This window comes from Truncatella angustata, assembly GCF_020726525.1.
Source record: "Truncatella angustata strain MPI-SDFR-AT-0073 chromosome Unknown BKA67scaffold_4, whole genome shotgun sequence".
Lineage (NCBI taxonomy): Eukaryota > Fungi > Ascomycota > Sordariomycetes > Amphisphaeriales > Sporocadaceae > Truncatella > Truncatella angustata.
Window position 1 is genome coordinate 600929 of NW_025763384.1, and position 26588 is coordinate 627516.

Consider the following 26588-nt stretch of genomic DNA (forward strand, 5'->3'; position numbering starts at 1 on the left):
TTGGAAATGCTCTAACCGAGACTAACCCAATCCCTGGCTTTTCAAGGCTGAGCTTTTTCTTTTACCTTGTGCCTCTCTCCCTGAACTCTAAGGTTAGCTCGCCTCCTCTTCTTGCAATCTTCTGTTGCGGATAGCTCGTCGCAACTCACGGTGGAACCATCGACGACGCGCCCATTCCGCGAGTTCAGTCGACATGGCTCCCGCAAACGCCGGCAAGCGTGTGAAAGGCGTGCAGATCTACCGCCCTTTCATTTACGGCACCACGGCGCGCCCCTTCAACGACGCAGATAACCCACGGCCCCCGCACGTCCCCGTGGACCACACGCACAGCTGGACCGTCTTCGTCAAGGGCGTTGAGGACACGGATATCTTCTACTGGCTGCGCCGTGTGCAGTTCAAACTACACGAGTCCATCCCGAACCACCTGCGCACGTGCGATGCTGAGCAAATCATCCGGGACAACGAGGGAAAGCCGCCGAGCAAGAGGCAGAAGGGCTTCGTGGTCAGCGAGACCGGTTGGGGCGAATTCGAGATCACCATCAAGCTATATTACGACACCAAGAGCGGGGAGAAGCCCCAGACGCTTTACCATCACCTGAGGCTGCACCCCTACGGCCGGACCGAGGAGGAGAGGGAAGCCATGCGAAACAATGGCACTGGCGAGATCTTGGCCTGGACATACGAGGAGCAACTGTTTAATGAACCCTTCGAGGACTTCTACAAGATTCTGACCACGGGCGCCCACAAGAAGGGCCAGTCGTCGGCAGGCGGGAAGGGCAAGGGAAAGGGGAAACCAGCTCCCAACAAGCAAGAGGAGGGAGATGTGAGGGAGCGCAGCGCCATGATACCGCTGAACAACAAGCCCGGCCAGCCCTTCTCGCGCGAGACCGAACAACTGGAGCTCAAGAGATTGAGGGAGGCAGAAGAGAAGGTTACGGCCATGATCATGGAGCTCAACAAGCAGACAAAGCAGAAGGAGACCGAGCTCGCATCCCTCAAGGCGGCGAATAATCAGACTGCACCGGCATAGAGCGCTGGTGCTAGCGGCAATATCGACGGCGGCAGCAGCAATAGCAATGCGCGCGTTTACGACGTCAGCCCGGGGAAAGCAACAACCACCGATACGATCGCCTCTGTCTCTAATCGGTACAGATCCTCTGAAACAAACGGTCCTGCACATGGCACAAGGGGAGCCTCTAGTGGAATGCAGCTGCAGAAACAGCAGGAGCGCGATAAGAAGCAGGCCGAGAAGCAGGCTCAGATCAAGCAGGACGCCGATTCACTTGTTGTGAAGCTCCGAGTGAAACGCGAAAGTCTTATGGCCATGCACAATTGCAGGAAAAAGAAGCAGAAGGCCTAGTTTTCGGACTACACATCTCAAGCCCAGGGATCGGTGCTGTCGAGGTACGAACACGCCCAGCGTGCCATAGGAATTATGGAAAGCGGTGGTTGCAGGAAGAGTGCGTGTTCGGTATGCACTGCCGGCAATATTGAATTTTGCGCGGGGAAGTGTATTCAAGGGGCCTAACGACTACACATTGAGGCCAAACCAAGGAATTTAAGAGAGTGCTTCTGAAACAGTACTACTGTACAAAACATAGACTACAGGCCACGCTGGTTCAAGCCATTCGTAGAAGAAACAAAGCCCACCAATTGACACGGCTGTGTCAAGAACACGTAATCTTACCGGAAATCCTCCGTGCATGCTGTCTGCTGTCTGGAATGCCAAATCAACGCGGCCGCGCTACATGCAGATCAATATGGGGTACGCAGGCGCTAATATTCTTTAACGAGGCCCCTGCGACGACACCGCCAGTGAAGTGGCTGAACTTGTGCCTGATCAACAACTAAAGGGCAACATGCGACCGGCGGGCAGCAGTATGCTGTGGCGAGTGCGTGGCCAAGCATATTTTGCAGGGAAAAGGATGCACCGTTGATGGTTCCTTGAAATTGTCTGTCGTAGTCAGACTCTCCTTTTACCTGTTTTTAAATGTTTGACAAGGAGAAACGGGTATGAGCCCCCATGCAAACCTTGTCGGGCTTGAGATTGCAAGTAACTTACTAGCAGAGGTTTCCTGATTTGAGGGCTCCGGTGATTATGCTCCGCCGCCAATAACTCCTCGGCAACTATGGGCCGTGATGTACTTGTGCTACCGTAGTACGGCGCACGGAGGTACAAGTACCACTTGTATAAACCTTGAACAGCGTGCGCTGTCCAAATCTGGGCGTGATGTCATTCACTACAGGGGATCGGTAGTGGCCGCTGCTAATGCATCTTTGAGCTTCAATTTGGGCTCCATCGCTACCGCATCACTTGATCGCCGCCGAAAACAACAGAACAGAACAAGCTCCATTGTAATACCCAAAAGGGTTCGAGCAGACCTTTGCGACGTGCTCTGAGTGATCATAACAGATCTACTAATGCCTGCCGTATCTTATCGTTTCACTTTCCCACAATAATTTGCATACATGCTTCCTGCGAACCTGACATCTACGGACATACTCCTTTGTGTACTTACTACCTTAATAAGATAATTATGACTGCTTGATGCGCATTCTAGCCTGAGCGGAAGCTTCCACAGCACCAGATCTTCTTGCGTTACGACTCCCGGGGGACCCAATTCTTTCGCGCGACTCCCTCAAGACATCTCGACAAAGAAACGTTAACAGCCCTTGCCATGTCGCGCCCTGTTGAGTTCGACAAGCCGCCGTCGGCACCCATACGCGCCGATTCGTCTGATGAAGACCTTGAGTTCCATGAAACAAATGTGGACACAGGCGCAGCTGCCTTGCTACGTGATAAATACGGGAATATTGTATATCCTGGACAGGTCCCACCAGGTATCGACTCGCCTGAGATCTCGGATCCGAATGAAGCTTCTAAGAGGACCACCTTGGAGCCACGACCAGATACTGCAAGATCAACGCACGATCACGCCCCCAAAATCACCCAGAAACCGATCGAGAGGCCCTCCATTGACAAGAAGTTCGTAACGGATTTACCGCAGCGCATTCCCCGTCAAACGTCTACGCTACCAGTCATCAAGCGCACAGGAACCAATATCTCCGAAGTACGACAGCCCACATGGCACCAGGATGTCGATACAGATGATTCCTCTAGTTCCTCCTCGGACGACGAGGACGAAGACGGAGGTCCGACCACCAGAGCCTCCACGGCTGGTAGCACAGCCAAACCGAAACGCAAAGGAACAAGTGACAGATTTGGTCGCTTCAATCTAGCCAACGAGCATTATAATACGAAAGGAAAGGTGAAGAAGGATGGCCGCCTCAACATTACCGTCAACGACACGAGTAATACCGGCTATCTCGCAAAAGCTTTAGGTGGAGCTTTTAAGAAGGTCGTCGAACCGCGCGATGGAGGAGCACAAAACCGACCGGCGCCTTCAAGGCTCTCTTCAACTACAACTGCTACATCAGAGAAGGCGAGACGTCCAAAACTTAATATTGTGATCATGGTTATTGGCTCCAGGGGAGACGCCCAGCCTTTTCTCAAGATCGGCAAGGTCTTAAAGGAGGACTATGGACACCGAGTTCGAATCGCAACGCATCCAGCATTTCGGGATTTCGTTGAGAAGGATTCCGGCCTGGAGTTCTTCTCCGTGGGCGGCGACCCCTCAGAGCTCATGGCTTTCATGGTGAAGAATCCGGGTATGATCCCGAAGCTAGAGACTGTCAAGGCAGGAGACATCGGCCGCCGAAGAGCTGCAATGGCCGAAATGTTCGAGGGCTTCTGGCGAGCCTGCATCAACGCCACCGATAGCGAGAAGGACCCGAAGAATCTTAAGCTGATGGGCGATAAAAGCCCCTTCGTAGCAGACGCCATCATCGCTAACCCACCCAGCTTCGCACACATACACTGTGCTGAAGCTTTGGGCATTCCCTTGCACCTCATGTTCACGTTTCCCTATACACCAACTCAGGCCTTCCCTCACCCACTGGCAACTATCAAGAAGTCTAACGTCGATCCTGGCTATACTAATTTCATGTCTTATCCTCTGGTGGAGATGATGGTATGGCAAGGTCTTGGAGATCTCGTGAACGACTTTAGAGTCAAGACCTTAGGTCTGGACCCAGTATCAACCTTGTGGGCTCCTGGTTCGACATACCGATTGCATGTACCCTTCACGTATCTCTGGAGTCCAGGTATCGTGCCAAAGCCTCAAGATTGGGGTGATGAGATTGATGTTGCAGGATTCGTCTTTCTTGACTTGGCTTCAAACTTCAAGCCTCCTCAAGACCTGGTAGATTTCTTAGACGCAGGTGACACACCGATCTACATAGGATTCGGTTCCATCGTGGTTGACGATGCCGACAAATTCACTGAAATGATTTTTGAGGCAGTCAAGCTAGCAGGAGTACGTGCGTTAGTATCCAAGGGCTGGGGCGGTCTTGGTGGCGAGAACACCCCAGACAATATTTTTATGCTTGAGAATACTCCACACGATTGGTTATTCCCAAAGGTCAGGGCTTGTGTCATCCACGGCGGAGCTGGCACCACTGCCGCTGCGCTGAAGTGCGGAAAGCCGATCATGGTCGTGCCGTTCTTCGGTGACCAGCACTTCTGGGGATCGGAGATCTCGCAGTCTGGCGCGGGTCCGGAGGCCGTACCTTATAAGAAGCTCAGCGCGGAGAAGCTTGCTGAAGGTATCAAGTACTGTCTGACGGACGAAGCGTTGGAAGCAGTGCAGAAGATCGCGAAATCCATCGAGTTGGAAGGCGACGGAGCTAAAAATGCCGTCCACTCGTTCCACAAGCATCTTACCCTTAGCGGTGAAGAATCTATGCGTTGTTCGATATTGAGTGACCGTGTGGCTGTTTGGAAAGTGAAGGATACTAGCCTCAAGCTGAGCGCCGTAGCTGCGGATATACTAAACGAGAAAGGGTATCTTTCCTGGAGTCGATTGCGGCTGCTTCGACACAAAGAGTGGAACGATTTTGAAGGCCCTGGAGAGCCAATCACCGGTATTGCTGGTACGCTGGCTGGCACCGCTGGCCAATTCTTCAGTGGTATTGGTAGCGTGCCATATCGCCTGCACAAAGTCACAAAGAGGCGTGAGGAGCACAAGAAAAAAAAGGAGGACAAGCGCCGGAAGAGACTCGAGCAGAAGAAGAAGGCCGCAGAACCAAAGCCATTGGTACACCCTGACAGTGCTGCTCAGAACGGCAATGCTGGGCAGAACGACAATACTCAATTTCCGTTTCCTCTAGCAGGCACCGAGGTGGCGGACCAGCAACCAGGTGCAGGGAACAGCAGGCCTGTAGCCACGACGCAGCGCACCAACACCTCCCTCCTCACCACTGGTACTACCCCTGGCGCTGATAACGCAGCCGAACAGTATGCAGAACAAGTGGGTGAAGGTTTCGGACAATCCGGCAAGGCCATCGCACGCGCTCCGGTGGACTTGGCCGTGGCCGTGGCTCAAGGATTTCATAATGCACCGCGTTTATATGGCGACGACACGGTGCGTAAGCCTGTCCGTATCACGGGTATCAAGTCTGGGTTCAAAGCCGCCGGCTCTGAGTTCACCTACGGCATTTATGACGGTGTTACAGGACTAGTCCGGCTTCCAGTGAAAGGAGCAAAGGAACGCGGTGTTCCCGGTGCCGTCGCAGGTGTTGCTATGGGGATTGGCGGCTTCGTGCTCAAGGATATATCCGCCATCATTTCACCGTTCGGATACGCGCTCAAAGGTGTGGTGAAGCAAGCTGAGCGACGCAACCAACCAATCAAGTATATACGTCGAGCTCGCATAGTACAGGCTCAAGACGAGATGAAAGGTCTCAGTCCAGAGGAGAAGAAGACGGTATCTGAGGACACCTACCACGGATGGGACGTCATGCGCCAGCTCGGCGAAGTCATCATGCAGGAAAACGGAAAGCAAGGGTTTTTGGGGCGCATTGAGCATAGCATGAGCAAGCACACCAGGAAGGGAAAGCAGCTCGGCAAGTGGGGCAACGGCCGGGCTTTCGAGAGCGTCGACATTGCCCAGAAAGCCATCGCCGCTATCAAGAGGGGAGAGGATGTGGATGCTGTTCTCGGGTGGTCGAGGATGAGTGACGACGTTCGCAAGAGTCTGGACACGCGCAGGGAGCAGGACAAGAAGCTTCTACCAGGTGATACGCAGGAAGCGAAGGAGGTGCATGACAAAGCGAGGCGCAAGGCTTCCAAGGCCGTACAAGAAGATTTGGAAGGGGAGAATCTGCCCCCGAGGAACCAAGACGAGGCGCCTCTGACCGCCCGAAGTCCAGACCCTTAGTACCGGTCGTAGTTCCGGAACGATTAGGGGCGGCTTTGAGAAAGACAGAGAGAGCCCGCGCGATGACGAGGATATCTTATCGGCAACGCCTGATACGGTGGTTTTTTTGGGGGGTTGGGGGGGGGGTTGACTTCTGCAATGCCTCGATGGCAGCCGTTTTTGTTCATTTGTTCGTATTTTTGCAGTTCTAGGACGTCAGGCATTTCGATTCATTTTGGGGGGTTGTGGTGTTAAGATGAAGGAGAGGTTCTGAATGATACCCTTTTAGCAGCACACATGGGTAAATTCTGGCCCAGAGATGCAAAGCAATGTTTTTACTTTTACTACAACAGACTTCAACTGGCTTGCTCTGTTGGATATAGTTCTAGAGTGCCTTTCCGATCTAATAATACTCAGACTGATTTTGGTAATAGTTATTTGCTGCGACTCCTTCGGGTTGCCTGGGCCCATCCCGCATCAATTTCGCATTCGCATCGGAATCTCGTGTCATCCGGCTCTTGGACGCTTGCAAGGAGATACAAATTCCGACTCGCTGCTGTGAGACACAAATCTAAGCCTGTAGGGAGCAATATGGGCACAAAATCTTCATCAATCAAGAGTTGGGTCAGCGACGACAAAACTCACGATGGGTCCGATGGTGTAGTTGGTTATCACGTCAGTCTAACACACTGAAGGTCGGCGGATCGAGCCCGCCTCGGATCAGATTCCATATTTTTGCAGTTTTACTGCCCTGTTCTTTGCTCTGTCGAAGTTTTGTTAATGTGGATTGGTTGCCGGTGTCTAGGGGATTGTACGTATGTTGTCGGGTCTCATAGTGCCGCCAGCAGGTGTGGATACTGGAATGAGCGGAATAGAATTGACATGTGACCTTTTATTTTATTTGTTTTTTTATTTTAAATATTATTCTTCTCCTTTCTTAACCCGGTTCCGCTGTACCTGTTGATTGACTGGTTGTGGTGGCCGGTTCTGCTTGGCGACTGGCCGTCAAGCTTTTGGGTGTCGCAATCTTGGGGGTTAGTTGTGATGTAACTTTTGTGCTTGCGGTACCAAACCTGGCGAACACTCTCGGGCGACCACGGCAATACACGATTGGTGGGTTTATCTTGACCACGGCATGAAACCAATGGGAGAATCTGAGCTCTTCACCTCTGAACGCTATTTACCAGCAGCCAAGTAGTCGTTTCTATGGTACCGCGTCAAGTCGGGCCGGCCATGCTTGCAGGAGATGCCTGACGGCATGTGTACTGTGCTTCTCCATCTATGCCGTGCTCTCTATACGAGTTGAGCATTGTGCAGGAGGCGACCTGGATCGGGTGCGCCGTCCGAGGTTGGTCTTTGGAGAGTCTCAGAAATCGAGCATGGCCTATGCCGGTGTTTCAAATCGGCACTCACGAATCTGGATCGAGCCTCGCCCATATGGCGGTAATTGGCTCAGTGTATGGTATAGAGCCTCATATCAAGCACAAGCTTGGTACTTGGAATTTCTTAAATTTACATCCACTTGCAAGCCTTGACATCTATGAGCTGTCAAACTCGTCACACTCACAATCATATACTGGAACAACGACGCGCATGACGCAGGCGCCGTCAATAACCAATGACTAATACAATATCGCCCTCTGTAACAAATGTGCTCCCCGGAACTTTAACGTAGCGTGTCAATCTCAAGTCGTAGTGCCTTTTGCTGACTAACCTATTAACATCGGATATACTAACCTGGTAGGAATTAACTATGCCCTCCGTGAAATTTTGTATATGCTACTTGCACATCCAGCACAACTGCTAGTGGCATTGAACATTTGGAAGTTAAGGAAGCACAGTTTGTTTCGTTATTCGCCTAATAGCACCATTTGTTTTTTCTCATGTCGAATTGGAGCAAAATCTGTCTGTTTCCTAAGTGAGATGTGCTATATACAATGATGCTAAAAGGTATGCTTAGTCCGCGGTCCCCAAGTTGATAACTCACAATGCACAAGCCGATATGTCCTTGGAAACACGGCCAAGCACCGATCTACTGTAATTGCACTTCGTTCCGTGTAACTTAAAAACGACCGTGTCGTGTCCCGACCTGGATGATCCCGCCTGCTAAATAAAATGATGTCGTCACCGGGGCGTCATGCAACCCCGCGATCAATGACAACTTTCCGGAGCACGTTGGGAAGAGCAAAGCATACGCAATTCTTACCGTACTGAAAATATATGGATTAAAGTACACGTAGTACGAACGTGTGACGCGGCGGGGTCTGGAAGAAGTCCAGCTGGGACTGCGCTAGCCATAACGACATAAATAGAGCATGCTCTAGATCTGCTGTGTTGAATCTCTAAATATTCATATTCAAGGTGCTCCAAGACTTTTTTTTGATAAAACAACGTGCCTACATAATCATTTCCATACTCAAAGAAAAAGGAAACCACAATGTCGGACCACATCACCCACCAGGCCACCGGGGACAAGCTGGCCGAGGATGGTACGTCTTCCTGTCAATTTCCGCTCCGGACACCATACTTGAACTGCCTGGTTATCAAATCATACTGACTCGAACATGGGTTCAAGCCAAGCACAACCTTGGAGGACCGGGCCCGGATCAGGGAGCGGGCAAGAAGGCCTCCAGCTCAAACGCCCAGTCAGAAGCAGACCATGGAAAGGACCAGACGACGAAGGTGGGTCGGGCGCAGTATCAAGATTTGAAGGACGACACCAAGCAGAAGTGATCGTGTGTGGAACTGTCAGAGTCTCATATAGCCTGAATGGGTTAAGGGAAACGGAAAAAAGTTAATTATCTACAAATTTCACCAGCAACTCAGTCTTTAGAGCATCATCAAGTGTCTCCGTCTCTGTGAGATATCTCGGAACAGATGTAAGTGATAAGTCCATTAAACATTAGTGTCGATGGCAAATGAATTTTCGTTCATCGGCTTTGCCTGGTGTAATGAGTTTGCATTCTACGTAAACTCTTTTCGAAAAATAAATTTCCTTCGGTTCATAGTAATATTTATACCAATCTCGACAGTTAAAATGAGTGAATCAACGTTATAAATTGAAGGAGGCGATGAAAGGATGTCGTGTGTGTGTGTGTGTGTATAGCAGAGAGAGTCAAAATCATTAGTCCACTCTGCTCCAGTTGTTTTATCCCTTCAGATCCTTCCGCACACTCCAACCGCGTCAAAAAGAAAAGAAGAAGCAAAGAAAAACCGGACAATCATCATCCTGGTCTCAACTCCTTGCAGGCCAATGTGGTGGTAGACTTGCGCCAGAGTGACTGCCATAGCCAGGTTGGCTAGGGTTGGATGCTGTTTGTGGCGATGTTTCATGGCCGGTATGGCCGCTGAAGCCAGGTCGAGCCCCTGTGTGCTGCGCATTATGTATATCAGCGTATGGCGGGATCCTGTGGCCGTCCGGCTGCAACTCGGAAGGCGTCCGATGAGGGTACGCGACATACCCAGCCGAGTGTGGTTGAGGAGCGGTATCACTTGGCGGGTTAGGATACTGCTGTGCTAGCTGAGGACCGAGCTGCGGATCTCGGTGCTGCTCGCTATAATAGCCAGTATAGCCACTGGCTTGTGGAGGAAACTGTTGTGGTGCATTACTGTTTTGATTGAACCCGGAATAGTTCTGCCGAGGCCAGTAGTCAGGATTTCGTTGTTCAGATCCCGTTGATCTCAGTCTTGTTGTTAAGGGGTTCGGCACCCTGGGCATACCAAATGTGTCGGATCGCCACAAATTCTCACGGGCCCTTCGAGCAAATGTCCCACCATATGTCTGATTCAGATAGTCCATGAAGCCTTTATAAGCCGTGGCAACAGTCTCGAAGTTTGCTCGTCCAAGGGTGACGACAGCGTTGGTAACATTCTTTTCATTTGGTCCGAGAGCCTCAAGTTCTGCAAGCGCCAGTGCAGTTTGAAATGCGTTGCGGATTTGCCGGCCATTCCACCGCCCCTGGTCGTTCTGATCGTAGTAGTCTAGCGCGAACTTCGTTATCTCTGACACTTTGATATCAATCTGTCTTTGACTCTTCGCGTACCGCGACTTTATTTTGTCCATATTCTTTTCAAATATCAAGTGCGCTGCATCTCGCTTGAGAGGGGGGTAGTACAAACTGATATGGATGCGTGAAGTGAATGCTTCGTCAAAAACACCCACACGATTGGTGGTGAGGAATAAAACACCTGCATAGTATTCCAGTACACGCAGGAACACTCAACTGTGTTAGTACGTGATCTAGAATAAAACGGAGAAAGACCAACCTGCTACAAGACTGTTTCTAATGAAGTCCTCTTTTGTTCTTTCCGCCAAAAATACATCCGCCTCATCGATGAGCAGAATGCAATCCCATCGACTTGCTAATGAAAAGTTCTCCTCGAGCGCTGCTTCAACTTCTTTGGCCGTGGTTCCAAGATCGCCTTAGCATATCAGTCATATTATCGTAGAAGCCCTGTTTGGTGTCTTACCACTTGTTATCTGGAATAGTGGCTTGCCAAAGGAATCTGCAACACATTCTTCACTCGTATTAGCTCAGCACGAAGCACGAATGACTGAAGATGGTTAGCATACCTGCTGTCGACGTTTTCCCAACACCTGGCACGCCGTGCAAGAGCATAATCAATCCCTTTCCTGATATATGTTAGAGTGTTCTCATAATTCAAGTGCTGCCTTCGGCGAGGCCAGAGGAGCTCAGTGTTCACCTTTGCCACGCACAACATCTCCTTGGTCCTGCTCGAACGGTGATATAGCTTTTTCACGAAAATGCTGGCGAATCATTGACTTTACCATTTCCTTGTGCCCAGGTGGCAAGACGAGTTGGTCAAATCCTTCAGCATCACTTAGCACTGCTACGCGGCTGATTCCCGACAGGTCCAATTTAGCTAACAAGGCATTAGTAGCTTAAAGAATAATTTACAACGTAACATACCCCACTTCCGGCTGCGCAAGATGAATCCAAATACTCGGTGTGGTAAGATCATTAGATCGTCCTCCGTGAGACTATCATCTCCCATGGTCTGAATGAGCGACCGAGACACAAGTCCCACAGATGGCTTCTTCGCCGCTGCATTTTTGATGGACGAGGTAATATATTCTTCCCTTCGTCGATCATCCACCCATTTGTCATCATAGCATAGCTCATTGGCGCAGCACTCTTTCAGGCAAGACCGTAACAAAGTACTTGTGGTTTTAGGCGTGGCGTGCTGTCCATCGCTATCCTCGTTGTCAATGTGCCCCCGCTCCCGAACTTTTGATCTTCTGTAAGAGAAGAGTCGCGTATTACTAACATCCCTCTCGGAGTCGAAGTCAGACTCGTCTTCGCTCTCTGGGATTCGGGGCTCAGCCGAATTTATCTCGTTCAGAGACATCAATTTGAGCCTCCATCTAGGATAACGGTAGAATGCTTCATCAAAGTCAATGATGACTTGGCTATCTACCTCATCCCGATTCTCGAGCGTGATACCAGAGAAGTGCATATGCTTCCGTGGGCTTACCTCCATGAAGAGCTTCCCGCGCTCGATGAGGCTGGCTCGGTGCTGAGGTTGTGTTGAAAATTTCAATGGATAGATAGGCAACGATTGAATATCTTTCTCGCCATCGAATCGCTTTATGTTGATGGTGCTTTTGACCGGCCCAAGTGAGCTTCCGTCAAATTCAATACGAACCACATTTACTTGGACAGGCGTGTCTTCGATCTCGGCCTTGGTCTGGTCCTGCCAAGATCTGGATTTCTTCTCTCTTGGATCTTTGTATCGATGAGTAGGATTCACCACCTTGATCACCCGATATGCCTGAGTAACCTTTTTGGTTATCACTACATCTCCTGGATTGAAGAGCAGCCAGATATCACTGAAAGTGACCTTCTTGCATGAACAGTCATCAAATGCCTGCTGTTTCTTCTTGATGATATCAATGAATGACAAGAGACATTGGATCTCCTCCAGCTCTGGATCTGCACCCAATTGTTGATGGACTTTCGGGATTCTACTGCTTCCATCTTGTCCTGGTTCTTCATTGACTGATTTGTTTTTGTACTTCTTCGCGGCCAACTCCTTGAAGTCTTCCTCGTAGTAGAGTAGAGACCTAAAAGGCCGAAATATCAAGAATGGTTTGGCATGACCAGGACCTTCTTCATCGTGAATTTCGCGAAACGCCTTTCTGATTGCAGGCGAGTTGACTCGGATTCTCTCAGGCAACGGATTCTGACTCGCCGGAATGATTCTTTGTTGGGTTTTGATGGGATGCAGAGTATCAATATTAGAACTGGTGCGTACCGCATTTCTGTGTCGTTTCTGTTGCTGTGTTTGTGCGTCTAGAAGCACAATAGGTTCATCCACTAGAACATCGATTGCATAAAACTTGGTTGTGCGGAATAGTTCACCACGACCCAAAATCTGAAAATTCTCCCACTCGACAAAGTTTAAGTCTGGGATACATAAGTTGACGTCACTGTTCAATACAATAGGGGCTGAGGGAGCTGTGGCGGAGAGAGTGGGGAGTTGTGTTGAGGTTTGCTCATCTTGACTGTCTTCCTCCTCTTGATCTGCACTATCTTGGGCATCCCCCGAGCTTTTGACTTTCGCCTGAAACCGCTCTTGTGAACGTGACATGCGGGTGGTACCGGTAGTTGTTGTTGCTTTATTCTGTTTAGATGAATAAGCCATGTTCATAACGTCTTTGAAATGCTCCGCTTCAATGATGATTTCAGACTCGGCCGCACGCTTCGGGTTGACCTTCGAACTTTTCGCACGAAACGTGGCAAGTGCGACAGCTGATTGGAAACAGCGAACGATCTCGTGGCCATTGCATTCGATGCTATGCAAATCTTGAGAATCAAGGAATGCCTGAGCACCTTGGCTTAAGTGTATGTGGGAATATCGACTCTCAATGTCGACACTCAGATTCCTCCATATTTGAGCTCTCTGTGGTACATCAAGCATATACATATCTAGAACAAGGTTTGCTCGCGATGTAAGTATGCTGGGTCTAGAACTCGTCAATTCCCCTAAAGTCTGTAACACGTACAGGACCCCGCCGAAATATTCGATAGTATTAATGATAGCTGAGAGTAAGATCGAATGTTAGCCAAGAATATTGTAGTTGTTCTTATGAAACTAACCTGGATTCTCGGGGTTGTCCAGGCATAATATAGCATTCCACTTCTCGGCCAAGAAGAACCACTTCATAATCTCAAGATCCGTCTGATATCGGAATGCACTAGACTCCCGTCGTGACAGTGTTATAAGAGGTCTTCTCGTAAGCATTGAAATAGTTTCTTGCGCAAGTCAACTATGGTGCACCTAGTCGGGGTCATTTCGCTCGCTACTTACCAACGTAGTGGTGCTTGCCAACGCCGGAACCCCCTGCCAAAAGTTAGAACATGATCAAGTGTATGAGTTAATGTTGTCTTCTCGCCTGTGCATAACAACACAACACCATTTCCCTTCTCCCCATAGTAGTCAGCAAATTCAAGACCGCCACGGGGCAACTGCGATTCGATCAAGGCAAGCATTAGAGCGTGCTTCTCTGGGTCGATTATCGGCGTGGGAATGCTATCTCGACTAGGGTGCATCAACTTGTGAATGTTTGACACATTGATGGGAACTGCAAGTCTTAGTTATGACCATCACGTGGAATAAGTGCACTACTTACACCAAGTCTTGAGACTCAACACGAACGCACTCAGGCATGGGGACAATAGAAACATATGGTCATACGAAAAGACATCGAAGTTGTTAGCCTCCGCATCCAAAACGTCTGCAACGCCTTCAGATGTGATCATAAGACCTCTGTGGCTGATGCTGCTCAATGGATTCCAGGTAAAAGTCCAATTATTCGGTGGAAAGGAAATGTCCAATCCATAAGCTTGGCCCAGAATGATTTGACCATTATACTATGAAATTAGCATTAGTGATCGAGTATGCTGTTGTAATTATAGGTAGCTTACACGAGTCCTAGCATAGTCTAGACATTCTCCCTTATAGCCTAGATGCCTGGAATTTCCTTGGAGGAATTCACAGACTTTCAAACCCCGTTCTTCCAATAGGATTCTTCTCGCATTTGAATCAGAGCGGTCATGGATCTCACGTGGTATGATAGGCAGATGGTATATATGCTTCTCCCCATCGAAATTGTCGATTGTCATCTTCATCGTAGCACAACCCACTATGTCGGAAGACCAAGAAGCACGAAGAAACCAAATCGTAATTTCCCACTTTTCCTGGGTGCTTTCGAAGAGATTTGGTGGTATCCTCGTTGAACTTTCGATGACGCATCCGATCCATTGGTCTTCCCATCTAGCGTAAGCCATAGAGCCGGGCTTCATTAGATACCAAATATCGGAAAAGTGTATCGTCGGCAGTGCCTGAGACAGTCTTTTGATAGGGCCAGAGCATAGTTCCTGATACTTGGGCCCAATGAAATCCAGGAGGACCTGCAGATGCTTACGCTGTATGATAGTGTTGGCCTTTCTCTGCATGTCTGCATCACTCTCAAAATTGGCCATCAATCCTCGTAATTGCGATACATGATGCATCAGAATCGAATACGGCTCGTGGATGATGAGCGCGTCCCCGGAGAGGTTTTGACTTGGTGATTTTTAGTTGTACTCATAGAATCAGATTTACGTTGCTGACCTGGGATAGTATTCCACCAGATCTCTAATGATTTTCGTCAATATTCCCGAGTGTATAATAATTAGAGCCCCCTTGATTTCCGTGATTGCGATACTCTGCATAAGTCGCAGAGTCTCTTTTGGTAATCCATACCCACTATCAGAATTTACAGCTTCTACCATCGTGACGACTTCAATGACTGGGTTAGCCTCTAGTTCTGGGTTTGAGGTGTTTAAAGCGATTGGATCATCATCTTGGTAGTAGCTCAAGGCTGGGAGGCCAGCTGATGCTCCTGGGTGTCTTGGAGGGAAGTAGCCGACTGTATGGCGGATTCCAACAGGAGTTTCCTCCATCTTGGAAATCGGTCCCTATAATAGGATCCAGAAGACGAAACTCTTGTAAGCTTATGGTTTGTATGCTGGAACAGGACCCTTCTTTCATCAACAAGACTCTAGTTCTGATTTGTGCACAGTTCATTGACACTGGCTGGTGGACAAGTGAAACACTTTTTAGAATAACTGGTAGTTATAAAGCACAGCCGTCCATATGAGGTTGTTTATTCGAAAGGGATAGAGGTAGGTTGAAAGAGGGGTCACGCCGTACACAGCTCGACCCGATCAATCTCGGCTACGCATTATCCAGATTCCGTTACACTGTAGAAATGGAGGGGGCTGCAATACACCCTTGTCGAGCCTCGTCCCCTCGTTACCTTCATGATTGTCTCCTGAAGTCACGTTGACCACGCCCGAACTGAATGATATATATTCGTTTTGTGGCATAACGGTGTCGAAATTACTTGATATCATCTTGACAGAACTTCAGCGCTTATAAACGTCGGCAGCAGTAGAGCATATGGGATTTTCCTAGTTGCATGTGCTATTGCTCACGCCGTGGCGACCTAGATGATCTCAAGGGAACCATTTCCTAACTTAGTGTGGCTTCTTTGGATATCACTCAAAATAGCCTTGTCTGTGCTTATAACGCAGTTTGTAAGCACTGCATTAGATTGAGAAGTTAAGACAGACTCAGCTGGGCGAACAATCCGTCGGATTTTGATGGACCGGTCAACGGGGCGTCGGCTGGTTTCCCCGGCTGTTGAGTATATTGACAATCGTTTGGGGACTCATTGCGCGGTTCTGGACCAAATGGTTACTCAATTGGACACAAGAACCAATCAGTACGAAGTAAAACCATATCAAGAAGAGGGCCCACGTCTAAATGCTGCATCAACAAAAGACGGACAGCCGCTCAAACTAACGCCTGAACTGCAGATAGGGCTTACTGCAAGAATTCCGTTTATTGAATTCTCTACCATCATGGTCCAATTCAAAGAACAGTACCCCATAGAGCCAAAAGTGCTTTGCGAAAAGAATTGCAGTATACGTACAAGTCATAGCTGGGAGGAAATACTAGAGGTCCTGGATTCGTCGGCGGAGGCATACTCATCGAATTCGGGCTTCAAGGGCAAAATTCGACGGGCCACAAGGCTTATCGGAGATAAGGCCGACGTCATAAAGCAAGTCACGAGCTTGGTGCCGGATATTGACTACTCAAAACCGATCACCGGTGTGCTGGCGATCTTACTAGATGTATGTTGAGACCTGTGTCAAATTGATGAATCGGAACTGATGACGTGTGTCTAGGCTTTCAAACGCACAGGAAAGGTTCGCACAACCATACAAAATGGGATTGAGGAGCTAAAAGAAAAGTTTGATGATGTTGATGATTATCTCTCCATCTACTCGTCAAGTGAGAAAATTAAGGATGCCGTGATGACGTTATATGTCTCGATGTTGAAAGCTATAGAAGATGTCATTGGATTCTATACTAAGCACATAGGTAAACCACTCGGGAGCGTTGTTTTGACATGGCAATACTGATCGATGCTAGTGATCAAAGGATTAGACGCCATTTGGAGTGGTACACTCTATGAAGAATCCTTACTTTTGTGTCTCGAGAAGATCAGCGATAATGGCAAGAAGCTCGTTCATGAAGCCCACAAGGCTCATATGCATGAAACACACGAAGCGTCGGAGAACGTCAAACTCGGTATGCATCTTCCGTATAGCCGGGTATATACTATAAGCTAATGAACATGATAGGTATCAAGAGAGTGGATAGTACGAAGGCTGCTGTCAACAATCTCCGCGAATTGTTTGAAGAACATATTCGCCAGAAGGAAATCAAGTACGAGCAAGAGACAGCACAACTCAATCGGCAAATTGGTCACATGGCTCTCGAGCTTGAGAAAGCCAAGCAGGCACACAATTATGCACATACCTATGCTGGACTTCCGGCCCAAACCAGACACCCCGAGCCACTTATATCCCAGCATGATGTACTAGAGTTCCTCGATGTATCGAGCGTTGGCTATGTAGATCTCAGCTACATCCTCGAACTTCAAGATCGATTAACTTCAGGTGGTCAAGACCGGACTACTCAAATTATGAATTCGGCCATTTTCAGGACTTGGCTTGTCGATGGTTCGTCAAAGGAGCTGCTCATTCATGGCAAATCAGAACCACGACCGATATCACCAATCTCGTTCTTCTGTGCCATACTAATGCAAAACCTACAGGAGGTTGATAAATTCAAATCTTTGGTATTTTTCTGTGGCTGCCACCCGTATGAGGATGACGGTGGAGCCAGAACAATGATAATCAGTCTTCTCGCGCAGCTCCTACGTCAACAGAACTTCAATCTTGGTTTTATCGATCACGAGATAGTGTATCAGATGGATTGTGGAGACATTGACACTTTCTGTCATGTTTTCGGTCAACTGATCCGGCAGGTCAATGTTACCGAAACCGTTTTTTGTGTGATAGATGGTATCAACTTCTACGAGCGTGACGAGGAATCATTACAGGAGATGGCACCTGTTCTTCGGTTTCTGCTGGACTTGACGAAGGAACGAGCAGTGTTCAAAATCCTCATCACTAGCCCATCAACTACGAAAGATGTACGACAAGCTATTGAAGATGAAGACTATCTTGCCTTGCCCGAGCAGGAAAAAAATACACAAGCTCTCAGTAATCTGCGATTTGAGAGGCAGTTGAGTGACAGACTCAACGTAGAGGAATCTGAAGTGATGCCGACCACGGCCGTACTCCTGCCCGCGTGAGGCAAGAAGCCCCGAAAGCTACAGGAATTGAATGGTACCTTTGTTGAACGTGGATGAGAGGTTTCATAGTGTTTTCTTCTGGTGATCTTGACAATAGCAGACGGCATGATTGATCCACGCAGAGTTTCCGAAACCTCATGTGAGGTAAGCACACCGCCAGATGTATTTTAACCTTCTCGAAGTCTAGCCCATCCCCCGGCTCGGCAGATGTCAGACTTGGTGTAACGCCCTTGCAGATCGGAGTTTTGCTTATTCCCTTCACACCATGTAGTACACGAACCCATACAGGTGTTATACCGGCAAACATTGCTGCAGAGCCGCGGTACTACAAGCTTTTTCCCCCCCGAGACATTGTGGCACATGTGCTGGTGTCCCTTGGTGAACCTCACAACACAACGCCGTGAAAGGTACTGATTCTCGAACTGTGATACGTTATGCCTTGCTTCCTAGAAGCAATGCTAAATCATTGTTTGTCACAACAGCCACAGGTTGACATCGTGAGAGTCTGGTCTAGCCCTGGCTACTCCATTATCTCAAATTAGACACGGTGAGCAATGGTCATCCAAGATGACGGGATCTTGAGCCTTGCTTCAGCATAAAATACGGAGGCCGTATCCGTTACCTAATGTTTACTTTTGCACATTTGAGGCTCGAACGCTAGGTATGCAGGGTGCTACATGCATTGTATTGCACAATCAATGAAATTATGTCTGTGTAGCACGACAAACGACGCCATCAAAGTCACGGGATTTGATTATGTAGCACGTCTTGTCTCACCGTCTAGCGGATCTCGTTCCTGGTGTTTTTTTTCTGGGGTAAATTATGTAATTGCCGATGTTGACGCCAACAATATCCCGAATGAGGTCATCTGCATGTTGCATGTCACGATGGCAGATCGATGAGACAATTTCATTTATTCTATTGTGTTCAATGTTGTTATACTGCATGCTTGCAACTATACACAGTACTATTGTTGCCAGTTAACCATGCACAGCAGCTTGCCATGATGATATTTTCCCGAGGTCTGTCAGTACTGTTCGGTTATCGGCCTCCCGGATGATATCATCTAGACCCTCGGCAGCGGAAGTGGTGGTGGAGACCGGCCATAAAGGTCCCCCTCCACGTACCCCATTGCGACGCACGAAGATGTGCATCCTGAATGGACCATTTTAACACCAAAACAATAGGCAGGTCCATTATTAGAAGTGAATACCAGGATGTACTGAAGGTGTGATTCAAGGCATTATTGGGGTTGTCAAACCTCTGGGCTTGCCTTATCAATGAGGCGGGAGTGATATCATTTTTATGCCCCGCAGGTATGTACTGTACGGAGAGTGAAGCTTTCGCATGAGTGAACATATTGGCCGAATGGGCTGTGCAGGAGATGTGACCATACCAACTATTGTTTGGACGATCTTCGAGCTAGGCTGTCATGTGTACGTGTGGGATTGGGTCTCATAATCATGCCGTGACCAATATGATGGAGAACCAGACGCTGCGACTCGAGGAATCACCATGCGGACAAGAAGACTATGAAGCTATGAAACAGCAACTGTGAGGCTTCTCCACTGGACCGCGAGGCGATTTACACCAAGTTGCTTCATGTGAATACTATGGAGATTGCAGATCAGCTTCAGTGTGCTACCCTGAACCCCAGATCTTCGCCATTAGACCGAAGATGCTAGCGTAGGCCGACAATAGTTGCGTCTAAGAAACTCAAACAGCCATGCTTGTTACTATATTGGGTAACGTTAAAGTAACCGAGCACGTTTCTGGCCATAATACATATTTTGCACGCAGGCTCCAAAAGCTGACGGCTCCCCTGTGATCGAGCATACGATAGTCGAAAAATTTGAAGCTGAACAATGAAATAAGGAAAAGTCATTTGTGACTATGGCGCCGCTCGCGGCCGCTTCTTGTCCAAAAGTGGAAATTACCAGCGCTGTACTATGTAGTTCCACGACATTAAGCTGTGATTGGTTTACATTCGATAACAACATCATCCCACACAGTTACTATAGATAAGGGCAAAAGGGTTGCTATCATGACTCGCAATATGACACGTCACGGTACCTGCAGCATCTCAGAAGACGTCAGAACAAGTAAAATAATGGTTTAGCTATAGTCTTTCGCATGTTATTACATATGCGACGACAGATTGCTGACTTCCGATATGCTCGCTTATGGTAGGCGTGGGAGATATCGGGATGTCGAAAAGTTCATCAGCTCTCTTATCTCGCATTGTGCGATTCCGGGTAGGCGGCGCACATCGCAACCCACAAATTTGTGGCCTCCCGACGTTTTCCGCCGACCACTCTATGCTCAAAGGGCTCACGATCCCCGAGTCCGTATGTGACTGGCCAACGAAAATTCTTGCACGATGTTGCCGTGGGCAGACAAGCCAACAGGGCTGAAATAATGTCGCCGAAGGCCCAAGAGCCAGGTGGGAATACGGAGATTTGACAGGACCTTAGTAGGGAGCCTAGACTCAGGAAATTTATCATAACCCAATTTCAAGTGCGGGGGTGACTTGGATATTCATGGAGATTCAACATGATGAAATTTTCGGAAGAACTCGATATCTTGAATCTGGCTTCAAAGCACAAGCCGATACAGCCTGTGACCCTTTCACAATTTAAGAGTTGGCTGCATATCTGTGCCTGGATGACACCATGAACTGCATTCCCGCCGGGTTTAATTGGGGCCTTCGAGAGGGGGTTGACTCCGAAAGGTTGTGAGGCCCCTGCAGCGTGGGATGAGTTATGCTGTGTTGTATCGAAAACGGCATACCGAACTAGACAGTGTCGCATTCTGTAATTGGGAGTGGTCTGGTAGGATTTTCTAGGAAAATATTCGGCCCAGATTACATGGGGACATGCAACCAAGGAAGTGGGTTGGAACCAAACGGCTTGAGTTCGGATGATGCTCAAAGTCTTGGACGGGGAAGGATTTCAACTGGATCCGTATATAGAGTCCAGACTTGGACAGTGGACTTCACTGTCGGGTTTATATTTGCCGAATCATCTCCAGATCACAACCCCCCACGAGAACGTGACCAGTAATTGTTCAATTAAATCATGGTACTTTTAATTTTAGAACAAGGGTTTTAGAATGAGCGTTTAGCAGGCAATGAAGGCATCTAAATTTTCATACGCTCATCATACCTGATCAAACCTACTAACATGTTCATCTTTTGGGTGGATCAATCCTGGAAGCCTGTGGAGGGATAAGTCATGCCTTGCTCGGCACTATGCCGGCTCGTCAAATCCAATCGATTGAAACAGAAAAGATATGTGCAAGAAAGACAAATAAAGAATGTGCAGTAAGGATTAGGGATCATCAGGCCTTGCTTCGGAAATGGATACTATCATGTGCACCGGGAGGCCGGCATTGATGGCCGTTAGATGTTTCAATGCGACGGGTCATGAATACTGAAAGGATGACGCAGTGCAAAGGTCTGGAATCGTCTGGTTTCGGCCCTACGACACGTAAAACTGAAGCTCCACGAGCATGCTCAAGTTCGAGGTGTAAGTTGTACTTATGACAAAGAAGTTTGGAGACGGTGAGCTGGGAATTGCTCGGGAAATATCGAATACAACCGCTGAGAGTTCGTGGATAGAAACGTGCTCATGTTTCGTGTTGCTCAACCCCACAATTGCGACATGGCTCTGCCGCTGGGCTTGGACTGGGGTAACTTCACAAAATTTACTGAGGGTAAAAAAACCCGTGCATCACGTCCTACCGATCCGGTTTGGTTTACGATGGAGCTAACAACGGAGACTTGCCTGACTCCCAGGCGGTTCAGGGCAAGGTTCAGGCTGCAAAGGGGACCGAAAGCTAATACATTGGGGTCCCGCCCATCCAGGTTTAGAGAGAAGGATATCCAGCTCCAGGGCTTTCCAACCAAGGCCAAGGAAACGTGCTTGCGACGGTGGATGAGGTGAGCAGAGAAAATTTTTAACGGCTCGAACGCTTTTTTTTTTTTTTTTTTTGTCTGTTACCAAACATCGGTCAGACACGAGGCCCCATCCAAGCACTTGGGTGGTAAAGAGTTTTCATAATATTCATGACAAGACATACAAGACAAAATTTTCTCTCAACCGAGTAGGGTTCAGCTATGTTGGTTTCTGCCACGTTTATTCGCCAGGAGGACTAAGTCCGTAACGTAACTGTGTACCATTTTACATGCTGGTCAACCATGACTCCCGACCTGGAGGACCACCTTGAGGATAAAATCTGAAAGTGGTATCCATTCTGTCCATTTCCGTCGATTCTTGGTGAGGATATCCACAAGATCTTCAGCTAGCCAAGATACCCGGAGTGGTTGTTAGCAAAGCGCCTATTGCACGAGCTGTCTGCGTTGTTGCGTTGTGGCTTCGCCTAGTTGCTGGACCCCCATCCCACGCCAGCTTGCAGATAATGCATACCAATTAACGCTGCGTCAGGGTCTGCTGCGCAACGCCGTCAAGAAATTCCGTGCTCGTCGTGCAGTTACCCCCTCACGGGTGTCTCTTGACCACTATTGATAAGACCCGAGACACTTCTCCTCTCCGCTTGTAGACTCTCTGTCGTGAATTATACAAGTGTTGCACATCACCTTGCAAGCTTATTGAACCACTTTCTCGTTGAATCTTATCCGAGTGGCCTTGACTTTTTTTTTTTAATCTTTTTTAACTTGAGAAGCAAGCTCAGTCCTCTTGGTTGGATGGTTTCAGGGCTGGCTCTAGCTCACTAACATATTAACTTTTACATTGCCCGAGCCGCTGAACGCAATACTCCCACCGCAACTAGAGTATAGTTTGAGACGACCAGTCACCAACACGAAGGACAGCACAGCACAGCAACCAGAAATCTCTTCGTCGATCCCTGCAATCCGCAACTTGGTGCTCACTCGAGAAGAACCAGGGCACTGCATTGTGAGATTTGAGACATTGAAGCCGAGACACAATTGGCCGAAACCCCATCATCGTGCCATCTCCGCTTTCGGCTTTGTTAAGCACTTACGGACGGACTGGGAACTTGAAGAGTCACTCGATAGTGGATCGGACAACCATTGCCCACAAGTACTACAAGTACACTGTACCGTTACAGCGTCGTGCACTTATACATTGATCGACAGGCTAGACTACACCCAGCAGGAAAGGTACGGTCTTGAGATATAACATCCACACTCACGCACTCACTCACACAACGCTTTCACCTATTACTCGCGTCTTCTCTCATTAGCTTCTTGCAAACCATCTTGATATTGCGGTCAAGCCCAGACACGCTAGGCTACACGTCAAATTTTTGTTTTTAGCCTTTTCCTTTCCCAACTGAAAAGACTCCATTCACGATCGAGATCGTCTTTGTACTTACAAAGTTGTGGCAGTCTAGTTATTAAACGGGTCGTCCATTCTTACGGGCAGAAATTCAAACTACCCAAACCCAACTGATACTTGTTACAAGCGCATATAGCGCGACAAGCAAATCGTTCACTACAGTTGCCTTTACAGTCACAACACTGCCTACCTGATCCTCTTATCATCTGACGAATTGAACTTGTCCAGAACAAGATCAAAGATTGAGAAGTTTAAAGAGCCACTTGCATCCACCGCAATCGGGCCAACTTTGGGAACCGCACTCAGTATTCATTCGTCATATTCGTCACAGGCAACGGCTTTTCGCATTTTGACCAGCCTAAACTCAAGCACGCCATCGGTCTTTGTCAGAAATCGAAATCGCATCGCCCGGGCACGTTATTAATAGCGTCCCTGCACTAAGGTTTATTTCACCTCCTTGCGCAACTCTGAAGATCAAAAGTATAAGTCGGTCAACCATAACACAGCATAACACCATAACCTTTCACGACTACGGTTCGCATATCACAGCATCACACTAAAACAGTAAGCGGCAAGGTGGGATACTTGCTTCTATCAACAAACCACCACCCGGGTTGGTGCATCCCAAGAGATAAAGCCAGATCATATAAATCTCGGACTTTCGGAAGAGCTTCACTTGTTAATTCAGGCCAGAACTCCTCGTGTGAGGTGTCTAGTTGAATTGACCTGCGGGAATTGACACACCCCGCTTCATTGAAGTTGGAGGGACCCTTCATACCCATTTGACCAACCACAATTTTCTGGCTAGACCCAGGAGCATCACTGGGGTCCAGCAGCAATTCGCCGCAATGCACCACCAGCGTCGCAAGTCCGGGCATGCTTCAACCAACACGTCTATGACGGATGTTCGTAAGGCTGTCACAGTCTCGGATCTTTCGCGACCAAAACGCCCTCAGACTCTATCCAGGAGGACAACGCCTTCAGTTGTGCAGAAGCTTGGCAAGAATCCCAGAGACAGGGAAAGGGAGTGGGACGAGGAACGAGGATGGGAAGATGAGCGCGAGAGCTTCCCTCAATATTGGTGAGTGAAGCCCAGTTCACCATGTTTCCCCTGCCGGTGCCTGTCTTTCCATGCAGGCTACGCATTACTTTCCGCTTGTCGGCCTGCTACTGCTACTGTGTACATCCATTATTTCCTATATCAGCCTGCCGAGACGCTTGATAGTTTGCACACCCTCGTTGTGGTCACTTGCATCGTCATCTGATGGGTGGGCGGGCCATCATCAAGGTGGGCTCGTGTAACTGTTTGTCGGACCAATCAAGGGCTTGCATTGCTGTTCCTGCATCACACTGGTTAATTGAAATGATATGCTAACTGGACAATTTACAGCATGACTTGTGAGAAGCAATTCGTCCCTTCTGGAGAGAGGCATCTATACTGCTCAGACTCGTAAGCCAATCTTTTCGGTCAGCCAGATGGTGGGGCTCAGACTAACGCGCAATCAGGTGTCGCAAGCATGACCAGATGCCAACTTCTGCAGTGTCACCATACCCTCCTTCAAAGAGTTATGACAGCTATAGCAGTCTGCCCTATTACTCTGCAGGCAGCTCGGAACCTCGTGACATCATACCAAGGGCTTCACCTTCACGACCTAGCTCGACTTACTTCTCCCCGCCTACCACACCAACCAGCTCACAATATACGAGTGCTGTATCCGCATTGAAGTCTTTGACGATTCGGCCACCGAGCCCGCCATCACCGACGACAACCAGTTCCAGTTTTTGGCCTTTCGCTAAGACGGCGACCACTAGCCCAAGCACATCGTACAAGCAGTCGTCAAACTTCTATCCCTCAACCTATGACACCGGCTATGGCGCCTCTGGCTACAACTACGGATACACAACAACCAACGTGCCTGCTGACCGGCCTTTACCATCAAGGAGGCCGGGAGGTTACAGTCGACCGAAGAGTATCGAACTGGTAACCCCCATGGTCGGCCGCTGATTCAGGCTTCAGCGGCACTTGGGACGGCTTGGAGATTACCTTGCAGCATCGATTTGTGTAGAACTCTACACATGCCAACATTTGTTGGGGTTAAGGTTAGAATAGTGTGGGGGGTTGCTGCTCTTGGGTTTTTGGCAGAGTTCCTAGGCTGTATTCGATATTGCGAATAATAGTGAAACGCGGGGGGTTCTACCTCGGGGTTCAGGGTAATCAATAGGCGCCTCTTCCCCACGTTCAACCCCAATTTTTCAGCCTGGACACATGCTCATTGCATATTGCATAAGAGTAACCCCTGCCGATGGCTTTTGCCTGGGTCTCACTTTGTTTCCGCAAATGGCGGTCGGTGGACGCGATGCTGCAACTGTGGTGAGGTGAGCCTGCAACTTGAATTGCACGGTTTCTTCCCAGCGTGGTCACGAGGACTCTTCCATGTCGTCAGCACTTGCACCGGTTTATGCAGGCTGGTCCTTTCAAGCATGGGGGCCACATTGGATGCACATTTTGCGGGGAACTATTGATTAAAAGTACCACGGAATTATTCGAGCGGATTCGGGCCTTAGCATACGGGTTTCGGCTTCTCTGGCGGATTGCATAAAGCCATTCTGGACGGGCAACATATTGGCGTTTTGCATTAGGCCCTCTTTTTTCTTTTTTCTTTTTTTTCCTTTGTCACTTTGCATCGGCATTACCTGAACTTAGTCATCGGGACGTCAAGGAATTCTCTACTCGGCATTTTCTGGATTGATATACCATTTTAGCGCATCGGCGGGTTGGAGTTTACATTGGCATTTTGTATCAAATCTTTTACCCGCTAGTACCAGACTGCGGTAGAGGAAATATACCTAGGTAGCATAACTCGAGCTCAGCATTGGGCTACAATAAGAACACTTGAAAGACTCAACTCTAGTTTGCCCATTCCTACCAGTGTCTACAGTATGTATATGTTCGAGTGTATGCGCAAGACCCCCCAACGCTATATTTTTGACAGTCCTCAGGGTATCAGTTTCAGTTGCTGCTTGAACCTCGTAGTGACCAAATTATGCTGCTTCAACACTTACTCCCAAATGGATACATCGTGGACGAGTCCACTTTAGCCAAGTTCTCAGACTCATGAGGTTTGGTTTCGTGATTAAGTCGTATTCTATAAGATATGTAGTCATCAAATGGAATTACAATCATTCTGCACACCATAAAGTTGTAACTATTGCATAGTGAAAGACTTTTCGAAGAATGGAGGTCACAATAATTTACTTCGCTGGTGTCTTTAA

General features: G+C 48.5%; 6 protein-coding genes and 1 non-coding gene across 7 annotated transcripts; 6 read left to right on the forward strand and 1 right to left on the reverse strand.

The window, feature by feature from the left end:
* Positions 1-193: 193 nt before the first annotated feature.
* BKA67DRAFT_535228 (chromatin-modifying complex subunit AF9) lies at positions 194-1030 on the forward strand (the record flags this gene model as incomplete). The annotated part of the gene is made up of 1 exon (XM_046099982.1): positions 194-1030. One exon carries the CDS (start codon positions 194-196, stop codon positions 1028-1030), a length of 837 nt encoding a protein of 278 aa, XP_045958151.1.
* Positions 1031-2678: 1648 nt separating this feature from the next.
* Positions 2679-6278, forward strand: BKA67DRAFT_535229 (uncharacterized protein; the record flags this gene model as incomplete). The annotated part of the gene is made up of 1 exon (XM_046099983.1): positions 2679-6278. The coding sequence occupies one exon, from the start codon at positions 2679-2681 to the stop codon at positions 6276-6278; it is 3600 nt and encodes a 1199-aa protein (XP_045958152.1).
* Positions 6279-6416: 138 nt separating this feature from the next.
* Positions 6417-7202, forward strand: BKA67DRAFT_263391 (uncharacterized protein). The gene has a single exon (XM_046095830.1). The coding sequence runs from the start codon at positions 6555-6557 to the stop codon at positions 6948-6950; it is 396 nt and encodes a 131-aa protein (XP_045958153.1). The 5' UTR covers positions 6417-6554; the 3' UTR covers positions 6951-7202.
* Positions 6907-6980, forward strand: BKA67DRAFT_t89. Its single transcript has one exon. It is a non-coding gene; the product is annotated as a tRNA-Val (tRNA).
* A 1936-nt stretch (positions 7203-9138) lies between the features above and the next one.
* On the reverse strand, positions 9139-14976 carry BKA67DRAFT_263439 (uncharacterized protein). Its single transcript, XM_046095831.1, has 11 exons — positions 14207-14976; positions 13912-14152; positions 13675-13863; positions 13590-13622; positions 13379-13534; positions 11189-13321; positions 10962-11141; positions 10831-10890; positions 10728-10775; positions 10524-10679; positions 9139-10475 (listed from the first exon to the last, which is right to left on the reverse strand). Exons 1-11 carry the CDS (start codon positions 14792-14794, stop codon positions 9493-9495), a joined length of 4767 nt encoding a protein of 1588 aa, XP_045958154.1. The 5' UTR covers positions 14795-14976; the 3' UTR covers positions 9139-9492.
* Positions 14977-16189: 1213 nt separating this feature from the next.
* On the forward strand, positions 16190-17994 carry BKA67DRAFT_658223 (uncharacterized protein; the record flags this gene model as incomplete). The annotated part of the gene is made up of 4 exons (XM_046107246.1): positions 16190-16462; positions 16517-16712; positions 16764-16922; positions 16976-17994. 4 exons carry the CDS (start codon positions 16190-16192, stop codon positions 17992-17994), a joined length of 1647 nt encoding a protein of 548 aa, XP_045958155.1.
* A 6169-nt stretch (positions 17995-24163) lies between these two features.
* On the forward strand, positions 24164-25320 carry BKA67DRAFT_535232 (uncharacterized protein; the record flags this gene model as incomplete). The annotated part of the gene is made up of 3 exons (XM_046099984.1): positions 24164-24396; positions 24706-24765; positions 24822-25320. The coding sequence occupies 3 exons, from the start codon at positions 24164-24166 to the stop codon at positions 25318-25320; spliced, it is 792 nt and encodes a 263-aa protein (XP_045958156.1).
* Between the last annotated feature and the right edge of the window lie 1268 nt (positions 25321-26588).

What these genes read in the sequence shown, in the direction of transcription:
- BKA67DRAFT_263391 (XM_046095830.1), top strand. Translation starts at nt 6,555, where the DNA reads ATGGGTAAATTCTGGCCCAGAGATGCAAAGCAATGTTTTTACTTTTAC.
- BKA67DRAFT_263439 (XM_046095831.1), bottom strand. Translation starts at nt 14,794, where the DNA reads ATGCATCATGTATCGCAATTACGAGGATTGATGGCCAATTTTGAGAGT. An exon ending in TGGCAAGCACCACTACGTTG is followed by an intron (nt 13,535 to 13,589) that starts GTAAGTAGCGAG and finishes GACTTGCGCAAG; the next exon opens with AAACTATTTCAATGCTTACG. An exon ending in AGATGTTGTGCGTGGCAAAG is followed by an intron (nt 10,891 to 10,961) that starts GTGAACACTGAG and finishes AACATATATCAG; the next exon opens with GAAAGGGATTGATTATGCTC.